Source organism: Zalophus californianus, chromosome 16, assembly GCF_009762305.2.
Source record: "Zalophus californianus isolate mZalCal1 chromosome 16, mZalCal1.pri.v2, whole genome shotgun sequence".
Lineage (NCBI taxonomy): Eukaryota > Metazoa > Chordata > Mammalia > Carnivora > Otariidae > Zalophus > Zalophus californianus.
This window is the reverse complement of record NC_045610.1, coordinates 51497569-51517957: the sequence shown is the minus strand read 5'-3', so window position 1 is coordinate 51517957 and position 20389 is coordinate 51497569. Positions and strand designations below refer to the sequence as shown.

Here is a 20389-nt window from a genome sequence, read left to right as displayed (position 1 = left end):
CTGGTTTCTTTCTAATAAGGTTGTGAATATTTAATGATGATATTGGTGTCTTATATGGGAGAAATATAAATGCCAACTGACTTAAAAAATTGAAATGCAAATGCTGTTACTAACTTAAAAATTGAAATGCAAATTTCTGTTTGCAGATAGGAAAGCTGTCATATCACAAGGAATGTTGAAATGTGTTGGTTCTTCAATTTTTCTCAAAAGTAAATGGGGGATTGGCTACCGCCTAAGGTATCATTCATTCTTGGTTGACTTTATTCTTTATAGTATTCTTGAACTGCTGTTACTATATTTCAGAATTGCCATAATGTAGTTTGGCCAATTTTTATGGCACTAACTTTACTTCAGGCATTCAGAATTTACTTTTGGTTGTTTATTAATTATTAAAAGAATTATGACTTTTGTTTTTCTCTAGCATGTACATAGACAGATATTGTGCCACTGAATCTCTTTCTTCCCTGGTTAAACAACATATACCTGGAGCTACCTTATTACAACAGAATGACCAACAACTTGTGTATAGCTTGCCTTTAAAGGACATGGACAAATTTGCAGGTATTACTTTCAGTTTCCTGATTGTTGAACCAGGATCTTGCACTGGGAGTAGGTTTTCTTGATTTACTTCATTATATATTTTTCTGTGTAATATTTACATGTTCCCAGGTGGCTTTACTTAATTTTACGTTTCTTCTTTACATTTGAAAATCAGAAACTACAAGCTAACGTGGGTTTTTTTTCTTTCTGTTTTTTACAAACACTATGCAGGAAACTGTAACTAATATGTTAAGTAAATGTATTTGCTTTGTTGTCAAGAAAGATTGCTCCATTTGCTCGGCGGCCTCCTGGGAATATGTAATTATACAAACACAGTTGTTTGTGTTCTCAAGTTCTTTTCCAATTTCATGATTCCATAATGAAGGACATAATAATATGGTAAACCCTTGAATTATTTTAATTGTGACATTATTCTTCTGCTTTATAATGAGGAACTCATACTCAGTCTCCGTATCTGTTAGGGATCTCTTAATAACCAAAAGGATATTATTGATGCAGATATGTTGTGCAGAATTCCTGTAACCTTTATGTCATTTAACAGATTTTCTATATTAATTTAATTGATTTTTTCCTAAGGAAAAAAAGTTCTTAATTAACTGGAATGAACTACATAAGCCAACTTTAATGTGCCCTGCCTATCATTCTGTCTGTAAAATATTTCTTAGGTTTAATTTATAATATGATAAATATCCACTAGCTATATCTCTATAAGCAAACATTCCTTGGGGTCCTTAGCAATTTTTAGGAATGTTAATGGGGTTCTGAGACCAAAATGTTTGAGAACTGTGTTAGCAGAGTAAATTTAGTCCTATCCCATTTAAAAGTGTATTTTAGAATAATTCATGATGATATGCTTAACTACACAACATTCTTTATTTTTTTTTTCCTTTAGGTTTATTTTCTGCTCTAGACACGCATTCAAATTTGGGTGTAATTTCTTACGGTGTTTCAATGACGACTTTGGAAGATGTGTTCTTAAAGCTAGAAGTTGAAGCAGAAATTGACCAAGCAGGTAAAAACAAAACTAATAAAAAATTTTAGGCAATGAACCAGAGAGATGGTAAAAGAGATGAATAATTAAATAAACATGTGAAATATGTTTTTAGAGGAAGAAAGGGTAGATAGAAACAGGTAAATAAGTAACTGAGATATTTACTGATAGCAGTAGGATTATGAAGGAAATAATGGGGTGGTCTTGGGAGGCAGGTAACTTAGAATGTATCTTTAGGAAGGACTGTGTTGAGATGATAAACTAAGAGTTGGATGGCAAGAAAAATCTAAATATGTGAGGATTTTATTGCAAAGCTTTTTAGATAAAGGGAACTGCTTCTGCAAACTTTTTTTTTTAAAGATTTTATTTATTTATTTGACAGAGTGCATGCACAAACAGGGGGAGCGGCAGGAGGAGGGGGAGGGAGAAGCAGGCTCCCCATTGAGCAGGGAGCCCGATGTGGGGCTCAATCCCAGGACCCTGGGATCATGACCTGAGCCAAAGGCAGACGCTTAACCGACTGAGCCACCCAGGTGCCCCCGCAAACTGTTAATTAAGGAATGAGTTGGATGTGTTTGATGATAAAGAAAAGGCCACTGTGGATAGAGTTTAGAGAGCCAAAGAGAGATTAGAGGGGAGGGCCAGGGGCCAGATCATGTTTAGTCTTTGAATATCTGGAAAAGAATTTGGTTTGTTTTCTTAGTGTAGTGTGAAGCTATTGAGAGTTCTAAAGCAAAGGAGTAACACGATCTGATTTGCATGTTTAAAAAAATGCATTCTGGGGGTGCCTGGGTGGCTCAGTTGGTTAAGCGTCCAACTCTTGATTGCAGCTCAGGTCATGATCTCAGTGTTGTGAGATTGAGCCCCACAGCTGGCTCTGCACCGTATATGGAGCCTGCTTAAGATTCTCTCTCTCCCTCTTCCTTTGCCCTTCTCCCCTCCCTAAAAATGTAAATAAATTAATTAATAATAAAAAAATTAAAAATGCATTCTGATTGTTAAATGATGAGTAGATTGTAAAGGAAGTGTGGAAGCAGGAGGACCGTTAGGAAACTATTACACTTAATATTGTCTTGAGCTAGGGTGGTTGAGAAAATAGGGAAACAGAATAGACGGGTTATCTTCATGGTATTGGTGATGTTTTCCTGAGGGATTGTCAGCTGAGTGAAGATGTTAGGGCTAAAGATTTAAATTCTGGAGTTACCCACAGGTAGATGGTGCCATGGGTTTGGATGAAATAACTCGGAAAGAGTACAGATAAAGAGTGGACAGGCAAACCCTGAGGTTGAGTAGTGAAGGGCCAGAAAGGGCTGACTGAGAAGGACCCATCATTGTATTTTCTCTCTTCACAAAAGGAGATGTAAAAGCCCAGACAAAATAGTGTTTTAGGAAAGAGGAAGTGATCACTTATTTGCTGATTGCTGTGAAGAATAAGATAAGAACAGAAAAGATGGTTTTGGTAAACAGGGAAAGACAGTGAGGGCTTTGGTAATGTGGAAGTCAGTGGTGACCTTGACAGTAGCCTGGTAAAGGTCAAAGCTGGTTCTATGAAGTTTAAGGTGAGAATGTGAGTTGAGGAAACTTTTCTTACGATTGAAAGTTAGCAAGATGGTGGTGGTGGTGGTGGTGGTGGTGGTGGTGGTGGGTCAGGAGGGTGAAGGAAACACGATGTTTCTCTCAAACATGGAGAAAGGACAAAGTCAGGTTTATTTTGAGGATGTGCTATCAGACTGTATCAGAGAAAGTTCACATAAAAGTTTTAGATCTTACATAACTGGAGAGAGAACAAGATACCAAATTTGGACATGTGTCCAGTTTGATGCCATTGAGTAGAGATAAAGGTGTGGAAATAGAAGTAGAGGAAGTTAGAGGTGAGGATGTAGAACACATTATTGGTGAGTATATTTGTAATACTTTGGGTGACGGAAGAGAATTAGGTGGAGAAGATGCTTGTTATCTGTTATGCTAAATATTTTGAGGTATAGGAAGTAGTCTGTAGAGTTGGGTAGGGGGATAAAGATGAGAAGGCTATGTGCAGTGTAGGTGTTACTGGCTTTATTTTGTATACCTTTAAGTCCACCATGCAAAATAAATGTACCTCTAACATCGGCTTGCTTTCAGTTTGGCTGATTTTAACTGTTTTATTTTTCAAAGGTTAAAAATACCAAATTCTGTAGAAGGTAAATTGGTGCTCACTGAATACCGTGATTGTGATATATAATATTTTAGCCCCCATTTTTAGTTTGATTGACGAGAGGGTTTAGATTGGTTCATCTTACTAAGTCATTCATCTAAACTCTTGAGTTGCAAAAGTCCCAAGATAACCAGGTTGTGGTTCATTATTATTTTATGCATTATTCCATTCCACTCTTAAAGTTTTTAAGGTTTACTCATTTTTTAAATTTAACGTAAGTCAAGGAAGTCCTTCTTTGTGGCTCTCCTCATACTGAAACCAATTTTCATCTCTTCATTATTTTTCATTTTTTTTAAAAATTGAATCACTGGGGCGCCTGGGTGGCTCAGTCATTAAGTGTCTGCCTTCAGCTCAGGTCATGATCCCAGGGTCCTGGGATCGAGCCCTGCATCAGGCTCCCTGCTCAGGCGGGAAGTCTGCTTCTCCCTCTCCCACTCCCCCTGCTGTGTTCCCTCTCTCGCTGTCTCTATCAAATAAATAAGTAAAAATCTTTATAAAAAAATAAAAATTGAATCACTTATAAAAATATCCTTTTTCCTATCCTCATTGATTAATTTTATCTGTGTTTGGTCTCATGGTATAAATCATACAGTGTGGGGGCACCTGGGTGGCTCAGTCAACTACTCGCCATCGAGCCCCACATTGGGCTCCCTGCTCAGCTCCCTGCTCAGCAGGGAGTTTGCTTCTCTCTCTCTCTCCCTCCTCCCCACTCGTGCTCTCTCTCTGTCAAATAAATAAATAAAATCTTTTTAAAAAATCATATAGTATGTCTCTTTTGTGTCTGATTTTTTTAACCTAATATAAGTTTGTAAGGTTTAAACTACTGTAGTTGTGTAGTAGTTTATTGAGTTTCATTGTTTTAGACTATTTTATTACAAGAGTATTTCACAACTTATTCATTCACCTGTTGGTAGACATTTGCATTCTTCCAGTTTATAGCTATTCTTGACAGGTAGCTAGCTAACAATATTCTTGTATATGTGTTTTGGTGGACCTATGTGTGTATCTTTGTTGTGTTTATACCTAGTGGAGAATTTCTGGGTCATAAGATATGCATGTGCTCAGTTTTGTTTTTTTTAAAGATTTTATTTATTCATTTGAGACACAGAGAGAGAGAGAGAGAGAGAGCATGAACAGGGGGAGAGGCAGGCAGAGGGAGAGGGAGAAGCAGGCTCCCCGCTGGGCAGGGAGCCCAATGCGGGGCTCAATCCCAGGACCCTGGGATCATGACCCAAGCCGAAGGCAGGTGCTTAACTGACTGAGCCACCCAGGTGCCTGCATGTGTTCAGTTTTAATAATATTGCCAAAGTATATGAGAGTTCCGTTTGTCCTACATCACCACCAGATGTGTGCTTCTTTAAAATTTACATGCCTCAGAAAGATTTTCATTCTTTTAAGGAATATCCCATAATTTTCTGTCTTTGTTTTGTTTTGGCAAATAGATTATAGTGTATTTACTCAGCAGCCACCAGAAGAAGAAATGGATTCAAAATCTTTTGATGAAATGGAGCAGAGCTTACTTATTCTTTCTGAAACCAAGGCTTCCTTTGTGAGCACTATGAGCCTTTGGAAACAGCAGGTGTATACAATAGCAAAGTTTCATTTGCTTACCTTGAAACGGGAAAGTAAATCAGTAAGATCAGTGTAAGTATGATCACTTTCCTGCCTGATGAGTTGTTTTTTTAAGGCTACAAATTCAGTTTGTCATCTAAATGTAGACATATGTAAGTCTATGTAGTTTTGAAAGATTAAGACTATAACTTCACGTCAGAGAAAAGAACTATGCATTTAGCGATTTCTTTGAATACCACTAGAACTTTCACTCTTTTTTTATTTTTTTATTTATTTTTTTAAAGGATTTTCACGTGTTTTTTGTTTTGTTTTGTTTTAAAGATTTATTTATTTATTTTGAGAGACTGAGAATGAGAGAGAGAGTGCGCACATGAGAGTGGGGAGGGTCAGAGGGAGAAGCAGACTCCCCGCCAAGCAGGGAGCCCGATGCGGGACTCGATCCCAGGACTCCAGGATCATGATCTGAGCTGAAGGCAGTCGCTTAACCGACTGAGCCACCCAGGCGCCGTCACTCTTTTTTTAAACTAGCATTTTTTTGTCTCGTCTAACTGAGGGACTGTCATTATATTCTTTAATTGTGTAATTTTTGAATTATTACTATTTAAATTTTATTTTGCTATTTTACATGATGTATTGTGTATGTATTACTATTATGTATAACTGCTTTTTGTAAACAGCAGGAAGAGTAAGTTTTATCTCTGTATCAGATAAAGAGACAAATATAAAGAAGGCTTTATAGCTTCAAGAACTGGGATCAAAATGATATCTTTTCAACTTTGCTTTACCTCTCTCAGGTTCCCAATGTGTGCTAGACTTTCAGTTATTGGGACATAACATTAAATATTTTCCTGTAACACACACTGATCTTGTTAGATCCAAAATGGCAGTAGAAATAAAATTTAATAAGCAAGAATATTGTTATATGCTTGATATATGCTGAATTCATTTGCTTTTTTGCCCTAGTTTATTCAGTATCAAAGAAATGTCAGCCAAGTGTCTCATATATTCCAGTCTCAGCATTACTAAAAGAAAACTATTTATTTAAATCAGCATGTTTCACTTTTTTTAATTGAACACTATTCTCCTAAAATACTCCCTGAAAAACAATAAAAGTCTTAGTTCAGACTGCCATAACAAAGTAACATAAACTTGGGTTGCTTAAACAACAGAAATTTATTTTATCATGGTTTTAGAGAGTGGAAATCAGATTAGGGTACAAAATTGGTCCTGAGGGCACCCTTCCTGGCTTGCAGAGATGGGCCATTATCTTGCTGTGTGCTCATATGACTTTCTTTGTTGACACACAGGGGACAGAGAGCAAGCTCTCTAATCTCTTAGAAGGGCACTAATCCTATCTCAAGGGCCCTATGCCCATGACCTCGTCTAATCCTGATTACCTCCCAAAGGCCTTCTTCCTACTACCATCACACTAGGGGTTAGGGCTTCAGTATATGAATTTAGGGGGAGGGTGACACAAATATTCAAGTCCTAACACAAAGTATTCCAAATATGCATTTGACCATCTGTGCATTTAGTTAATACTGTATCTTATATTTCCTGTCTTAAAGAGTTGTTTATTAGCATATGAAAACACATGAGAGGTTCTATGGTAAAGAAATTGCTTCAGTTTTGTTAAATCTAGAGTTTCCAAATACTGTTTAATCATGAATTTTTGAACGTAAAACACCTATTAACTGATTATGAAACTAGGATTTAATGCAGTATGCTTTTGGAAATGCTGATTCAGGTATACTTACAACAATTTATAAGAATGATTTTTTTTTTAAATTGGAGGGTTTCTGAAAATTATAAAATGCTAAACTGTAATAATCTAAACTCTCTCTACCCACTTGCTATGAAACCTATCACATAAAATATAGCAAATATTTTATAGGATAAGACAGAAGGATATCTACCCTCCAGATAGAAGGGCATTTTGAATAGGTAATAGAATTATGTACTTGACCAACAGCAAATAATGATCCTTATAACTGGCTGTAGTATATCTTGCTTTGCCTCTCTCTAGAGGAACAATGGAGTGTAGAGGAACAATGGAAACTAATATGGTGTGGATGACATTTCAAAGATAACAGTCATTCAAAGTTTCACTGTGTGTTTAAAAACAAAACAAAGGTTTCCTGTATTTTTGTTTCCTTCTCTATATCTAAAATATTTTTGTATTATATCTTTTCTAAAACATAGGAGAGTAAATAGTTAAGACGTAGGGCAGGAAATATAGTAGTTCCCTCAGGACAATAGACATGTAAATGTGGCATAATGTCTGGTTCTTAAAAAACTATAAGCACAAGTTTATATACCCCATAAAAGTTTCTGGATGAGTCTGATCTTAGTTTCATAATTTTTAATTTTGTCATTGAATACTGGCTTTCTGTCCAGTATTGTCATGAGATCATTTTGGAGAGTAGAAATTCTATTCCCAAGCACTGTTTCCTTCAGGTCTTTCTTTTCTTTTCTCTCTCTCTCTCTATGTCTCTCTCTCTTTTTTTTCATGTGTACTTTTAACTGTTATTTGAAGGAGAATTTTTAAAAATAGATTTACATATTAATATGTCCTATGCTGTTTTATTTTTTTCCTTTCAGGTTGCTTCTGCTTTTAATTTTTTTCGCAGTTCAGATTTTTATGTTTTTGGTGCATCGCTCTTTTAAAAATGCTGTGGTTCCCATCAAACTTGTTCCAGACTTATATTTGCTAAAACCTGGAGATAAACCTCATAAATACAAAACAAGTCTGCTTCTTCAAAATTCTACTGGTGAGAGTGTGTGAAGGTCTGTGAATGTGTGTTGGTTGGGGCATGGGGTGTGGAATATAGGTCAGAGGTTGGGATTTTAGAAATAGATGTAAGGTAAAGGCATGGTCTGTCCGTACAAATCTAAGTTTTAAAAAACTCCTTATTGATGCTGAGTAATATATTACAGATACGAAATTTTGGTTAAGTGTAGATTACAGTTTTTAAAACTAACCTTGTCCTGTTAATATTAAGATTTCCTTTTTTAATGGTAGCAACATATTCTCAGAGTATTGTGTTTCATATTAAAGTTTATGGCAAGGAAAATAAACTTCAGAAGTTGAAACACCTTTAGAAAGAGTTACAGTATGTAATATTTATGTAGTTAGATATCTAAATAGAAATGTTTAAATAATTTTTCAAGGACTGAAAAATTAGAATTAAGAAAAATTGCATTAGATATAATCAAATACATTAAATTGGTAATGAATATTTTTGAATTTGCTGTTGATTATTCTTAATTACATAGTTGTCAGATATGAAAAAAAATTAAGAACCGTGGTCTTGAGCTAGGCTAGAACAAGTTTAAAAAAAAAAAACAACAAAAAACCTGACATTGGATTCTGCTTTTCAAAATAATTAAACCTAGTACAAAATTTCATTCATATATGAACAGTTGTTCCTACAAAATCTCTCATCTGCATGGATACAGTCCCAAGGTTCTTCAAGAGTAAATCAAGGTTAGCTAACTCTGGCAAATTTACAGCAAAACAGAGGCAGCTTTATCTGCTTAGAGGCAACTTTATTTGCTTATCTTGCTGAAATAGGTTAGAAAATTTCATTTAATATAATCACTATATACCTCACAAACTCTTTGGGGTTTATTATTTTCCAACACTTACCTATATTCTAGTATATTTCCTTTTTGATTCACTATTAATCTGAAGAGCTTTGACCAGTGTTAGATAATCATAGTTAGGGATGATTATAAATTACTCTTAAAAATCATCACTTTTAAAATGTGACTCCCAGTTTATTATATAATCTTTATTCTTTTGGAGAAAGACTGTATTTCGTGATAGAAAACTACTCTTGAATAGAAAATGTGATGTTTTATAATTGATTTCTTTCATTAGAATTTTTGTTTTGATTTTAATACACATTTCATGTTGGTAAAATATAGTGCTGCATAGAGCCTTATACTCACATAGTGGCATTTTTTGTGTGTTTGGGAAATTGTATATGTATCTCAAATCATTTTGTTTTGAGCTCACTCTCAGTGATCTGCAGAAACACTAGTATTTTCAAAGTTTTGTCCCTTTTGTTATTTTTTTAGTATTTCTAGAATTTGCTCACATATGTACCCTACATCTTCCTAGGCCTTTTTGGTCCTAAATAAAGCCATGTTTCCTTTGGAAACTACTGGCCTCTGTGTATCTGTATTAGATTGTTATCTGATCCTCCTTGCACAGCTTTTTGTGTCACAGGTCATATAGTTCCTTCAGTTATAATGTAGCACTCTTCTGAAGAGTACAGAGCCCCTGTGGCAAACTAGAGAAGAGAGATCATTTGAGATACTAGGTAAGAAAGCACCAGTGAGAGCTCTAAAAGCACCATTCTCTCTGACACTCAAGTTTGGTTCTGGATCTGATCCACAGGCCATACTATTTTTAATTAACCTTTGCTTGGTTTTGATTTCTCTCCAAGTCACATTTGTCCTTTCTGGCTTTTGTGAAGATGGAGGGAGAGCAGTTTCCATTCATCAGACTTGTTGGTATAGATTTAAACCTCAGACAGGATTCATAATCTTTCCCATGGCTTCAGGCAATTTAAAGAATGTAGATGGAGACCTGATTATGTGTTTTAATATTTTAAGGCAATTGACATTTATAAAATTTGTCTGTTCAGAGCACACAGAAATCCTCTAAGGAGTGATGTTACCTGACTCCACACCCTGCCTGGTTCTACCTTTCTGAGCCTAGCAGGTTCTCTTATTACATAAAACTGCCAGATTTTTATTCTCACAATTTAACCAGATTTCATGTGAGTATTTTAGGTAAACTTTCAATGTAATAATAGTAGCAGCAGCGGGAGCTGAAATCTGTACAATTACTGTGCCCGGTTCTGTTTTTAAAGCCTGTGTATGTATTGACTTGGATTTGAATCCAGGCTGACGGCCTCCAGAGCCAGTGTTCTTAATCATGTCTTATCTAACGAAGATAACCTGTTTTTTAAAAAAAGCTCTTTCAATGTTATGAAAAGTCTGTGTCTGTTTCTTATTTAAACTGATTCTTTATTATTTGCTTATTTTCTCTACTAGACTCCGATATCAGTGATCTTACTAGCTTTTTCACAAACTGGAGCATAATGGTGACCGTGTTTAATGACAGTGACTATGTGTCTGCTGCCCCCCACAGTGCGGCTTTAAATGTGATGTATTCGGAAAAGGTAAGAGTAAAATATGTGAGTGAAGACCTATTCGAAGGTTATAGGACATTAAGGTATTTTCTCTAAAATCAGTCGTTTGCTGACCTGACGTCATTAGTTGGAAATGAGAATTTACTTTTGGACATAGCTAGCTGTGTTTATAATGTGTTTTATGACCTGGTGGATGAACAATATACAAAACTATAAAAAATTTAATCTTTGTTATATTTTTGCTTAGAATACCAAAAATTTATAGACTCCAAACCAGATTTTCTTTATCCATCTGTCTTTATCTATTGAATATTATTTCGATAATTTGTTGAATCAACTTTTAGTTAGTGAGGATTCTCTTGGTCTGTGAGAAGGCTTAGTACCCAGTAGCAATGTATTTACATATGGTATGTAATAGCACTCTCTTTTTTTAAATTGTAGGACTATGTTTTTACAGCTGTTTTCAACAGTACTATGGTTTGTTCTTTACCTGTATTGATGAATATTATCAGTAATTACTATCTTTATCATTTAAATGTGACCGAAAGCATCCAGGTCTGGAATACCCCATTCTTTCAAGTAAGCAAACTTTAAAAATGTGTGTGTGTGTGTGTGTGTGTGTGTGTGTGTGTGTGTGTAATAAAAGCCAAGTACCACTACAAAGGAAATCTGTAGATGTTTATCATGTGACAGTTCTTAGTCTAAGGCTTGACTTGGGGATGCTTTACATCTGGGTTTAGGAGTGCCCAGTATTAGTTTGCTTCAGGGTCAAGGAAGTTCTGTCTTGGTACTGATACTTTTATAAAGCATAAGTATTTTTTGTATTAATCAGACAAGAAAAATTAAGATGACTTAAAAATGAATATTGTTCATCTAAAATCTCTTACTGGGTTAGCGAAATAAACTTGAGAAGTTGCTCATACAGTCATTTTTCCTCTAGGTAGGACTATTGGGTTATAAATGTGAAAATTAACTCTTCAGAAAAATAGTCAACATTTTTCTCTCACCCTTATGTTTTATTTTTCGCATGTTGAAAAATAAATGGACAATTATCTTTCTGTAATAGCATTTTTAACTTTCTATTGCTATACTTTTTTTAACAGTTTATTGAGATACACTTCATACACTATTAACTCATTTCAGTCCACTGATTTTTATTATGTTCATAGAGTTCTGCATCCATCACTACATCAGTTCTAGATTTCATTATCTCTCCCACCCTCCAGAAGACCCTTGAACCTGTTGAGGGCAGGGGTAATACGGTGCACTTGGTTCTGGGTAGTTTGTATTTGAGGCACCAGCTGTTTATTTCAGTTGTCTGGAAAAGTTTCCTTCTCTACTTGGGTCTTTGGGGCAGCAAGGGACCATTGAGGCCTGTGGGAGTTATAGCCCCCCATGCTGGGGAGAAGAAACTCTTGTTTCCATAGGAGGCTGAGCTTGTTCCCAAGTACAGCTTTTTCAAAAGGAAGAGGGGCCCCGAGATCCCAAATGGCTCATAGTCCCAGCAACCAATGAGTGCGTCAGAAATCATTCTGCCTGTTCATTGCATAGGACTACTGGTGGACATGTTAACTGCTTTTTCGTGTACATTATTATTTTTAGTTAAATGGTAAAGCTTAATTTAAATGCCCTATTATTCTGTGTTGTAGATAAGAAAATGGAAATACGATGACTTGCTCAGGATTATATAGCTACTTACTAAGTGGCAGAGCTGGTCCTGTAACTCACAGCCTGTTAACTCTGCCACCTGTTTTTTCATATAGACTATGCCTAGGATAGACATCCTAATGTGTTTCTTCAGAGATTTTGATAGTCTTTTATTTAGAAAGTAGTAAGATGGTAGAAAGTGATTCTCAGTTTCATTTCTTACTCTGTGATTGTCTTTCAGGAAATTACAGACATCGTTTTCAAAATTGAGCTGTATTTTCAAGCAGCTTTACTGGGAATCATTGTTACTGCAATGCCACCTTACTTTGCCATGGAAAATGCAGAGACTCATAAGGTAATGATTGAGTTAAAATTACAGGTAAAGTTCGTTAATAAGAAGTCTCATACAGAACAATAACCTGCTCTGCATGAGTGCAAGACTTGTATTTTAGGAGTAAGTAAACGGAGAATAAGCATTTTTAATATAGTAATAGTAATAACTGTCATTTCTTAGTTGAGTCCCTGTCATGCTTCAAAAGTTACATCCTTTAATCCTTACAAGATTGCGATGTAAGTTTTATGTTACCGACTTTATTTATGGGTCAGGAAGTGGGGATGGGAGTGGTCATATCATGTGCCCATGTTGTCTCATCTCATTTGAGATGTTCTTATGTTCTTAACAGGTACACTAACCTGCTCTGCCCCTTAACCTTTAATGGAGTGTGTTGAATGTACAAGGTACTTAATTTTTGCTAAATGAAAAAAATAGGTAGATAATGATTGTGGTCACCAGAGCCTAGGAAAAATTGCTTTGTGTACCGAGTTGTTCGGTATCTTTTTACTTTCTTTTCTGCTCCTTTCTCTTCTGTCCTCAGGCACATGGTGCTCTTGTACAGTCTCTTGGCTATTCAAAGCCTTCCACCCTTCTACGCTGCTGACATTGTCCCTCTCTTACTCCTGTAATCAAAATTCTCATTTTCCACATGTCTTCTTAGTTCAGTGGAAGCAGAATTGTCTAAATTAATTTACCCAGTGTGACAAATAATGAAGTCTCAGAGCAGACAATTACATATTTTAGTAATTTTTTTCAGTGGAAAAGTAATGCATGAGTCTCAGGAAATATTTTAAAAATATATTCTTTTTTTTCTGTTATAAATATATATATTCATTTTTCTAATTTAGAAAATGTGGGAAAGGAACACCTGGGTGGCTCAGTCGTTAAGCGTCTGCCTTCAACTCAGGTCATGATCCCAGGGTCCTGGGATCAAGCCCCGAGTGGCGCTCCCTGCTCAGCGAGGAGTTTGCTTCTCCCTCTCCCTCAGCCCCTCCCCACCCCCGCTTGTGTGCTTGCTCTCTCTCTCTCAAATAAATACAATCTTAAAAAAAAAAAAAGTAGGAAAGTTGGGGCACCTGGGTGGCTCAGTCATTAAGCGTCTGCCTTAGGCTCAGGTCATGGTCCCAGGGTCCTGGGATCGAGCCCTGCATCGGACTACCTGCTCGGCGGGAAGCCTGCTTCTCCCTCTCCCACTCCCCCTGCTTGTGTTCCCTCTCTCGCTGTGTCTCTCTCTGTCAAATAAATAAAATCTTTAAAAAAAAAAAAATGTAGGAAAGCATAAGAAAATTAAAAAAATCCGTAACACCACCACTGACATATAACACTTCCTAGACAATTGCATTTTTCTCTCTTTTGTTTCAACTTATATGTTTTTTAACTCAAATTTTTATTTAGAGATAATTGTAGATTCGTGTTAGGTGTTAAGAAATAATACAGTGAGATCCTCTGTATCCTGCTCACTTCACCTCAGTAATATCTTGTAAAACTGTGGTATAATAGTAAAATCCCAGGATATTGACATTGATACGGTCAAGATAGAGAACAGTGGCTTCACCACAGAGATCCCTCCTATTGCCCTTTTCAAGCCCACACACCCACCCCTTCCCTGACCTCTGGCAACCACTAATCTATTCTCTATTTCTGTAATTTTGATATTTCAAGAATGTATATATGGAATCATAACGTATTTTTGGGAGGGATTAGATTTTTTCACTTAGGATAATTCCCTGGAGATTCATTCAGTTGGTTTATATGTATCAGTAGTCCATTCTTTTTATTGCTGGGTAGTATTCCATGGTGTGGATCTGGATTGTTTCCAGTTCTTGACTATTATGAATAAAGCTGCTATGAACATTTGTGTACAGGTTTTTTTAAAATTTTTTATTATGTTAATCACCATACATTACATCATTAGTTTTTGATGTAGTGTTCCATGAGTCATTGTTTGTGCATAACACCCAGTGTTCCACGCAGAATGTGCCCTCTTTAATACCCATCACCAGGCTAACCCATCCGCCTCCCCCCTCCCCTCTAGAACCCTCAGTTTGTTTCTCAGAGTCCATCACCTCTCATGGTTCACCTCCCCCTCAGATTTACTCCCCTTCATTCTTCCCCTTCTGCTATCTTTTTTTTTCCAGGCTAACCCATCCCCCCACCCCCCTCCCCTCTAGAACCCTGTTTGTTTTTCAGAGTCCATCATCTCTCATGGTTCATCTCCCCCCCCTTTTTTTTTCTTAACATATGTTGCGTTATTTGTTTCAGAGGTACAGATCTGTGATTCAACAGTCTTGCACAATTCACAGCACTCACCGTAGCACATTCCCTCCCCAATGTCTATCACCCAGCCACCCAACCCTCCCCAGAGAAAGACATGTATCATATGACCTCACTGATATGAGGAATTCTTAACCTCAGGAAACAAACTGAGGGTTGCTGGAGTGGCTAGCTCTTTCTTATAATATATTTAATTATTAGGAGTATATGTTTTTATAGATGCCAAAAATCAGCTGAGTAAAATTGTTAGGTATTTGGATTTATAAAAGATTTTTAAAATTTCAAATTATAATGAGAGGATGAGAGAGGAAAACTCAGATCATTTAGGTTTACTGTTTGTATACATGAAAATGCTAATTACTTATAGTAATAACAACTTAAGTTTTCGTACTACACAGGAGGATATAAAAGGCTAAAAATGAGTTATCAGTACAGAGTTTCACACTTCAGCTGAAAGCCTTATGTAAATCCTGAAGACACTTGGCAGTTTATTAGTGTTTTCCTGAAAGGTTAATTTTTAAAAATGAGAATCTCTTTTCTGTTTAAACATATCTTTCATCTACTTCCAGAGTTGTAAAAGCAACACCGTTTTGGCTGCATATTGTTTGCACAGCTATAACTCCCATGACACCTTTTGCTTTATTTTAGTTTTGTGTTTCTTAATTCTACTGTATTCTGATTCTGAAAAATTTTGTCAAAATTGTTACATCTCAGAACTGAGCCAAATTAAAGACTATATGGAATTTAGATTGTAGGAGGGCTTTTATTACCTAGTGATCTAGAATGTGACCTGTATTGTTTTGTTGATGTAAAATGAAGAGTTCCACAATAATTTGCTAGAGTTTTTTGTGTGTAAAATGTTTACAATTATAATCAGTTTCCCTCCTCCCTCTTTTTGTTTTGTAGATCAAAGCTTATACCCAACTTAAACTTTCAGGGCTTTTGCCATCTGCATATTGGATTGGACAAGCTATTGTTGATATCCCCTTATTTTTTCTTGTTCTTATTTTGATGCTAGGAAGTTTATTTGCATTTCATTATGGATTATATTTTTATGCTATAAAGTTCCTTTCTGTGGTAAGTTAACATTACTTGCACTCATGCTATTTATAAATGAAATGTTATTTTAAAAAACTAAGTATTTATAAACATGACAAGTGGTTCATCAAGTAATGTGAATATAAATTTTTTTATAAAAAGTAGAACCAGTATCTATTTTAATTATTGTATATGATACTGATAATGCAATTTATGTTACTGTAAGTGGTTTTTTAAAAAACAACAACTAGCTATCATTATGAAATAATTCCTTGAGACTGAGGTGGTCTTTTCTGTAGACTGCATACTTGTGTGTAATCAGGAATAATTAAACAGTCCTTCCTTAAAATGTCTTCCTTGTCTCTATGTCTGAAAATAATTTCACAAAGAAGCGCTTTTATTCCATACTTTAAAATGTCCCTTAAAATACTAAGGAAGAGTATGACTTACATTCGTGTTCACATGTATATGACTGATACTAGACCCTTCATGTGAATGATTTATATTAGGAAAAAGGGAAAATAGAACTAGGTGAGGTTGGGGTTACTGAAAGTAATTTTATCGTTTTGCCAGAGATAATACTGACTTTACATATAAATTTCTGCTTTATAAATTAATAAGTTTTTCTTAAATACTTACCAAATGCATTGAGTGCTGTATATTGAAATGGTTGCTAATAGTTGATTGAGAAGGATAAAGTTGTAACCAGCTAGTATACTTGTTTTTATAACATGATTAGAGACAGCATTTCAACTGACATAAAAAAGAACTACATATAGTGTTCAGTGTAAATTACTTATTCAGGATTGTGTTAACAGGTAGTTAAAAGTGTGAGTTTTACTGATTTAGGAAGAATGTGCATGGTAATTCCTCAAGTAACTACAATTTCAGTTTTTGGAGCGATTGGTTGAGCAATAAAATTTGAAGAATAATCATTCCTTAATATTTTGATACAACTGGTGTTTTATATCATATGTACTGCTAGCTATTCATATTTTTACATAAAAATACACATTTCTGTTTTATAGGTTTTTTGCCTTATTGGTTATGTTCCATCAGTCATTCTGTTTACCTATGTTACCTCCTTCACTTTTAAAAAAATTTTGAATACCAAAGAGTTTTGGTCATTTATCTATTCTGTGGTAAGTCATGTTTTGTATTATTTCACCCCAACTTTTAACAGTAGCTTACTTGAAAGTCATGAACTCTTTCAAGATTATGTTCAAAATGTTATGGTGTCTTTTCTAAGTACAGAACTTAGGTTGATGGCAGGCAGCATTTTTTGCGTGTGTATTTGTCTTCTGCATCATCCATTCCACAAAGGGCTGGTGGTACTGAAGGCATTTAAGAATTACATGGCAAGGATGCCGGCGGCAAAACAGCGAGCCTGGTGCTTCCCGGCTGAGTATCATCTGTGGTTCCATGTTTCATTAGAGGATTGAAAACATAATAAATGCCGAGGCAAAACTTACAAGTGAGATTGTATGAAATTGCTAAATACTTTTTTACTTGTTTTCTCATTTTTTTCCTTTAGACAGCATTGGCTTGCATTGCAATCACTGAAATAACGTTCTTTATGGGATACACAGTTACGGCTGTTCTTCATTATACCTTTTCCATAGTCATTCCAATCTATCCACTTCTAGGTTGTCTGATTTGTTTCATAAAGGTAGGTCTTTTATATGTTTTAATATTTGTAAAGCATAAATACTGTCAATCTTTGAGATCTTAGTTCTTTTTTTTTTTTTAAAGATTTTATTTATTTGAGAGAGAGAGAGAGAGAGAGAGAGAGAAAGAGCGCGAGCAGGGGGTAGAGGGTGAAGCATGCTCCCCGCTGAGCAGGAAGCCCAATGTGGGGCTCGATCCCAGGACCCTGAGATCATGACCTGAGCTGAAGGCAGACGCTTAACTGACTGAGCCACACAGGCGCCCCGAGATCTTAGTTCTTATACTGAATATAGTTTAAAAAAATATTAGCTTAGCTCCTATTTACTTGATTTGAATTATTAAGCAGTAGTTTAAGATTACTGTGAAATCTTTTCATGCGTGTCTTTAAGCTGTAAAATCTCAAAGGAGGAGTATATCTGTTACCTGTTCTTTGATTCCCAAAAGGATGTACAGAAATTCCAAGTATGATCTGACTTCAGTCAGTATCTGTTTTGGGGGAGTTTTTCAGGGATTAAATAATGTATTGTGCTATAAAGGGATAAGAGAAAATAAAGTGTAAGAGACTTTTTTTCAAAGAAAAAATAAAATGTTAGTTTAATTAAGCCTGGATAATTGAAAATATTTGCATGTGATTAGAAAAAAATTAAATGATGAATTACTGATTTAGAATGATTACTGACTTAATTCTACACACTGACCCTCCCTTCCCCCCCCACTTTCTTTTTTGCTTCGGTTTAATATGTTTAATTTATACATCTCCAGATGGAAATATTTTGGTGTGGGGAAGATCTTAATCTAAGTAGAAATCAAGCTATTAATATTAATAGCTATCTTTTGTATAGAGAATACATGTTTGCTGAACAAAATGCATTTTAATCTAAATATTGCTACACATTGCAGCTATGAGAAAACTACTCAAAAAAAGAAAACTACTACTTACAACACTTCTGACATCAAATGTGTGGGTTTTTCCCTCACATAAAGCAATTCTGACATTTAACTACCTGGAGTTAATGCAGACTCAGGGCTACCTTCAGGGTTATCAGGGGTAAGCTCTCAGTCCCACAAGATCACCCCCTCCCTCCATTTCAGATGCCAGATCCAAGTAGTGGATCCGCAGGCAACCCCTGCTTGTGTCTGATGTGGCTACAAATCCAGGGTTCCTATGACCCCTTGACAAGTTCAATAATTTGTTATAATGGCTTATGGAATTTAGGGAAACACTTTATGTACTTTTACCAGTTTATTATATTGGATATGCAAATAAGTAGATTAAGAGATAGGAAAGGCAAAGTCCAGAATGGTCCGAAGTACTGGAGCTTTTGTCCCCATGGAGTTTTGAGCGTGCCACTCTCCCAGCATGTGTATGCGGTCACCATCCTGGAAACTCTCCAAACCCTGTGTTTACGGAGGATTTTATGGAGGTTCCATTACGGAGGCACAATGAGATAATTAGTCTTCAAGGCCCTCTCCCTTTTGGATGATGCTGGAAGTTCCCATCTTCTAATTAATCACTTGGTTTGTCCCTGTCCTCTGTCTGTCCGTCCGTCCCTCCACCCGTCAGTTCCATCTCCTCTGTAGCATAAATTGTTTTGGTTGATTGGGCCTATTTTAAATAACAAAAGATGCTCCTGTCACCTCTGTCGCTCTCCAAGGGTGTTTAGAAGCTAGGAGCTATGTCCTGGGAACTGTATCAAAGACCAAATACCATTGTGTCATCTTACCACAGCAGCATATCAATTTTCAAAAATTTTTGTCTTAGATTACTTGGAAGAATATTCGAAAAAATGAGGACACCTATAATCCATGGGATAGGCTTTTGGTGGCTGTTATATCGGTAAGAAATAACAAAGATGTTGGCATTAGCATGCTATCTTAAGAGCAGTTTGGTTGTATGATTTTAACTCTCTTTTTAGTTTTTACCATGTTGCATAAGAATGAAGGTGCCTCAAAAAGCCAAGTGTGTTAGTGCCATCCAATATGCATTTTGGTGGTAATACATTTATTGAATATGTCCATTTTAATGTATTTGACTCTCTTATGTTATTCTATTTAATTATAATTCTGGGTTCCTTAAAAACAAAAACAACTTTATTTCCCTTTGATTATATTTTATGAAGCTGACAACAATGAACTTTACAGAGGTAGAAAAATATGTGAAGGATTATTTTACTAAAATTCTATGTTGGTTTCCATTAAAATTCTTAACTCATATGACATGTGAAGAAAATAATGATTATTTTGGTGATGGTAAGGAACCTGGTGTATGTGGTCTTTGTTCTGTTGATATAGGGGAAAAAAGTCTGAGTCATGAGCTCTTATGTGTTCTTCTTATAGCCTTACCTGCAGTGTGTCCTCTGGATTTTCCTCTTACAGTACTATGAGAAAAAATATGGAGGCAGGTCAATAAGAAAGGATCCTTTTTTCAGGTCAGTTAATTTTTTAAAAAGTTTTAATGTTTTTTTAGTAAATTTACATAGTATATAATCTAGTTTTAGGTAATTTCCTTCACTCTCAAAAAAACCTTGCAGTCATCCATGGGCCTCTCACGCATATCCCCAGCCCTGTATAACTGCTAAGCTACTAATGTAGTTGCTGTAGATCTGCCAATTCTGAACATTTATATAAATGGAACTTTACAATATATAGTCTTTTTGTGTCTGGCTTCTTTTACTTACCATAATGTTTTGAAGGTTCATGATATAGCAATACTTCATTACTTTTTTCTTTTCTTAGTAATATTACATTGCATGGAAATACCACACTTGACTTATCTTTTCATCAGTTGATGGACATTTGAGTTGTTTCTGTTCTTTGGCCATTCATTATCAATAATACTGCTGTGAACATATTTATTAACCATTGGATTCTCCCCATAGCCACTGAGGACTTAGCATCTGGCTCTCCTTCTTTCTCCTGCTGTCATCTTGGGGGAGAATCAGCAT

General features: G+C 35.7%; 1 protein-coding gene across 5 annotated transcripts in view; it reads left to right on the top strand.

Annotated features, from left to right (window-relative positions):
• Positions 1-20389, top strand: part of ABCA5 (ATP binding cassette subfamily A member 5) — a 135825-nt gene that overhangs the window by 101796 nt on the left and 13640 nt on the right. For all 5 annotated transcript variants that reach the window (XM_027626108.2, XM_027626109.1, XM_027626110.2 and 2 more), the window contains exons 16-28: positions 147-237; positions 422-561; positions 1454-1573; positions 5189-5390; positions 7920-8089; positions 10386-10513; positions 10925-11062; positions 12372-12485; positions 15645-15815; positions 16805-16918; positions 17311-17445; positions 19207-19281; positions 19782-19873. In XM_027626108.2, coding sequence (XP_027481909.1) covers positions 147-237; positions 422-561; positions 1454-1573; positions 5189-5390; positions 7920-8089; positions 10386-10513; positions 10925-11062; positions 12372-12485; positions 15645-15815; positions 16805-16918; positions 17311-17445; positions 19207-19281; positions 19782-19873 — 1690 coding nt within the window. The remainder of the gene's footprint in view (positions 1-146; positions 238-421; positions 562-1453; positions 1574-5188; positions 5391-7919; positions 8090-10385; positions 10514-10924; positions 11063-12371; positions 12486-15644; positions 15816-16804; positions 16919-17310; positions 17446-19206; positions 19282-19781; positions 19874-20389) is intronic.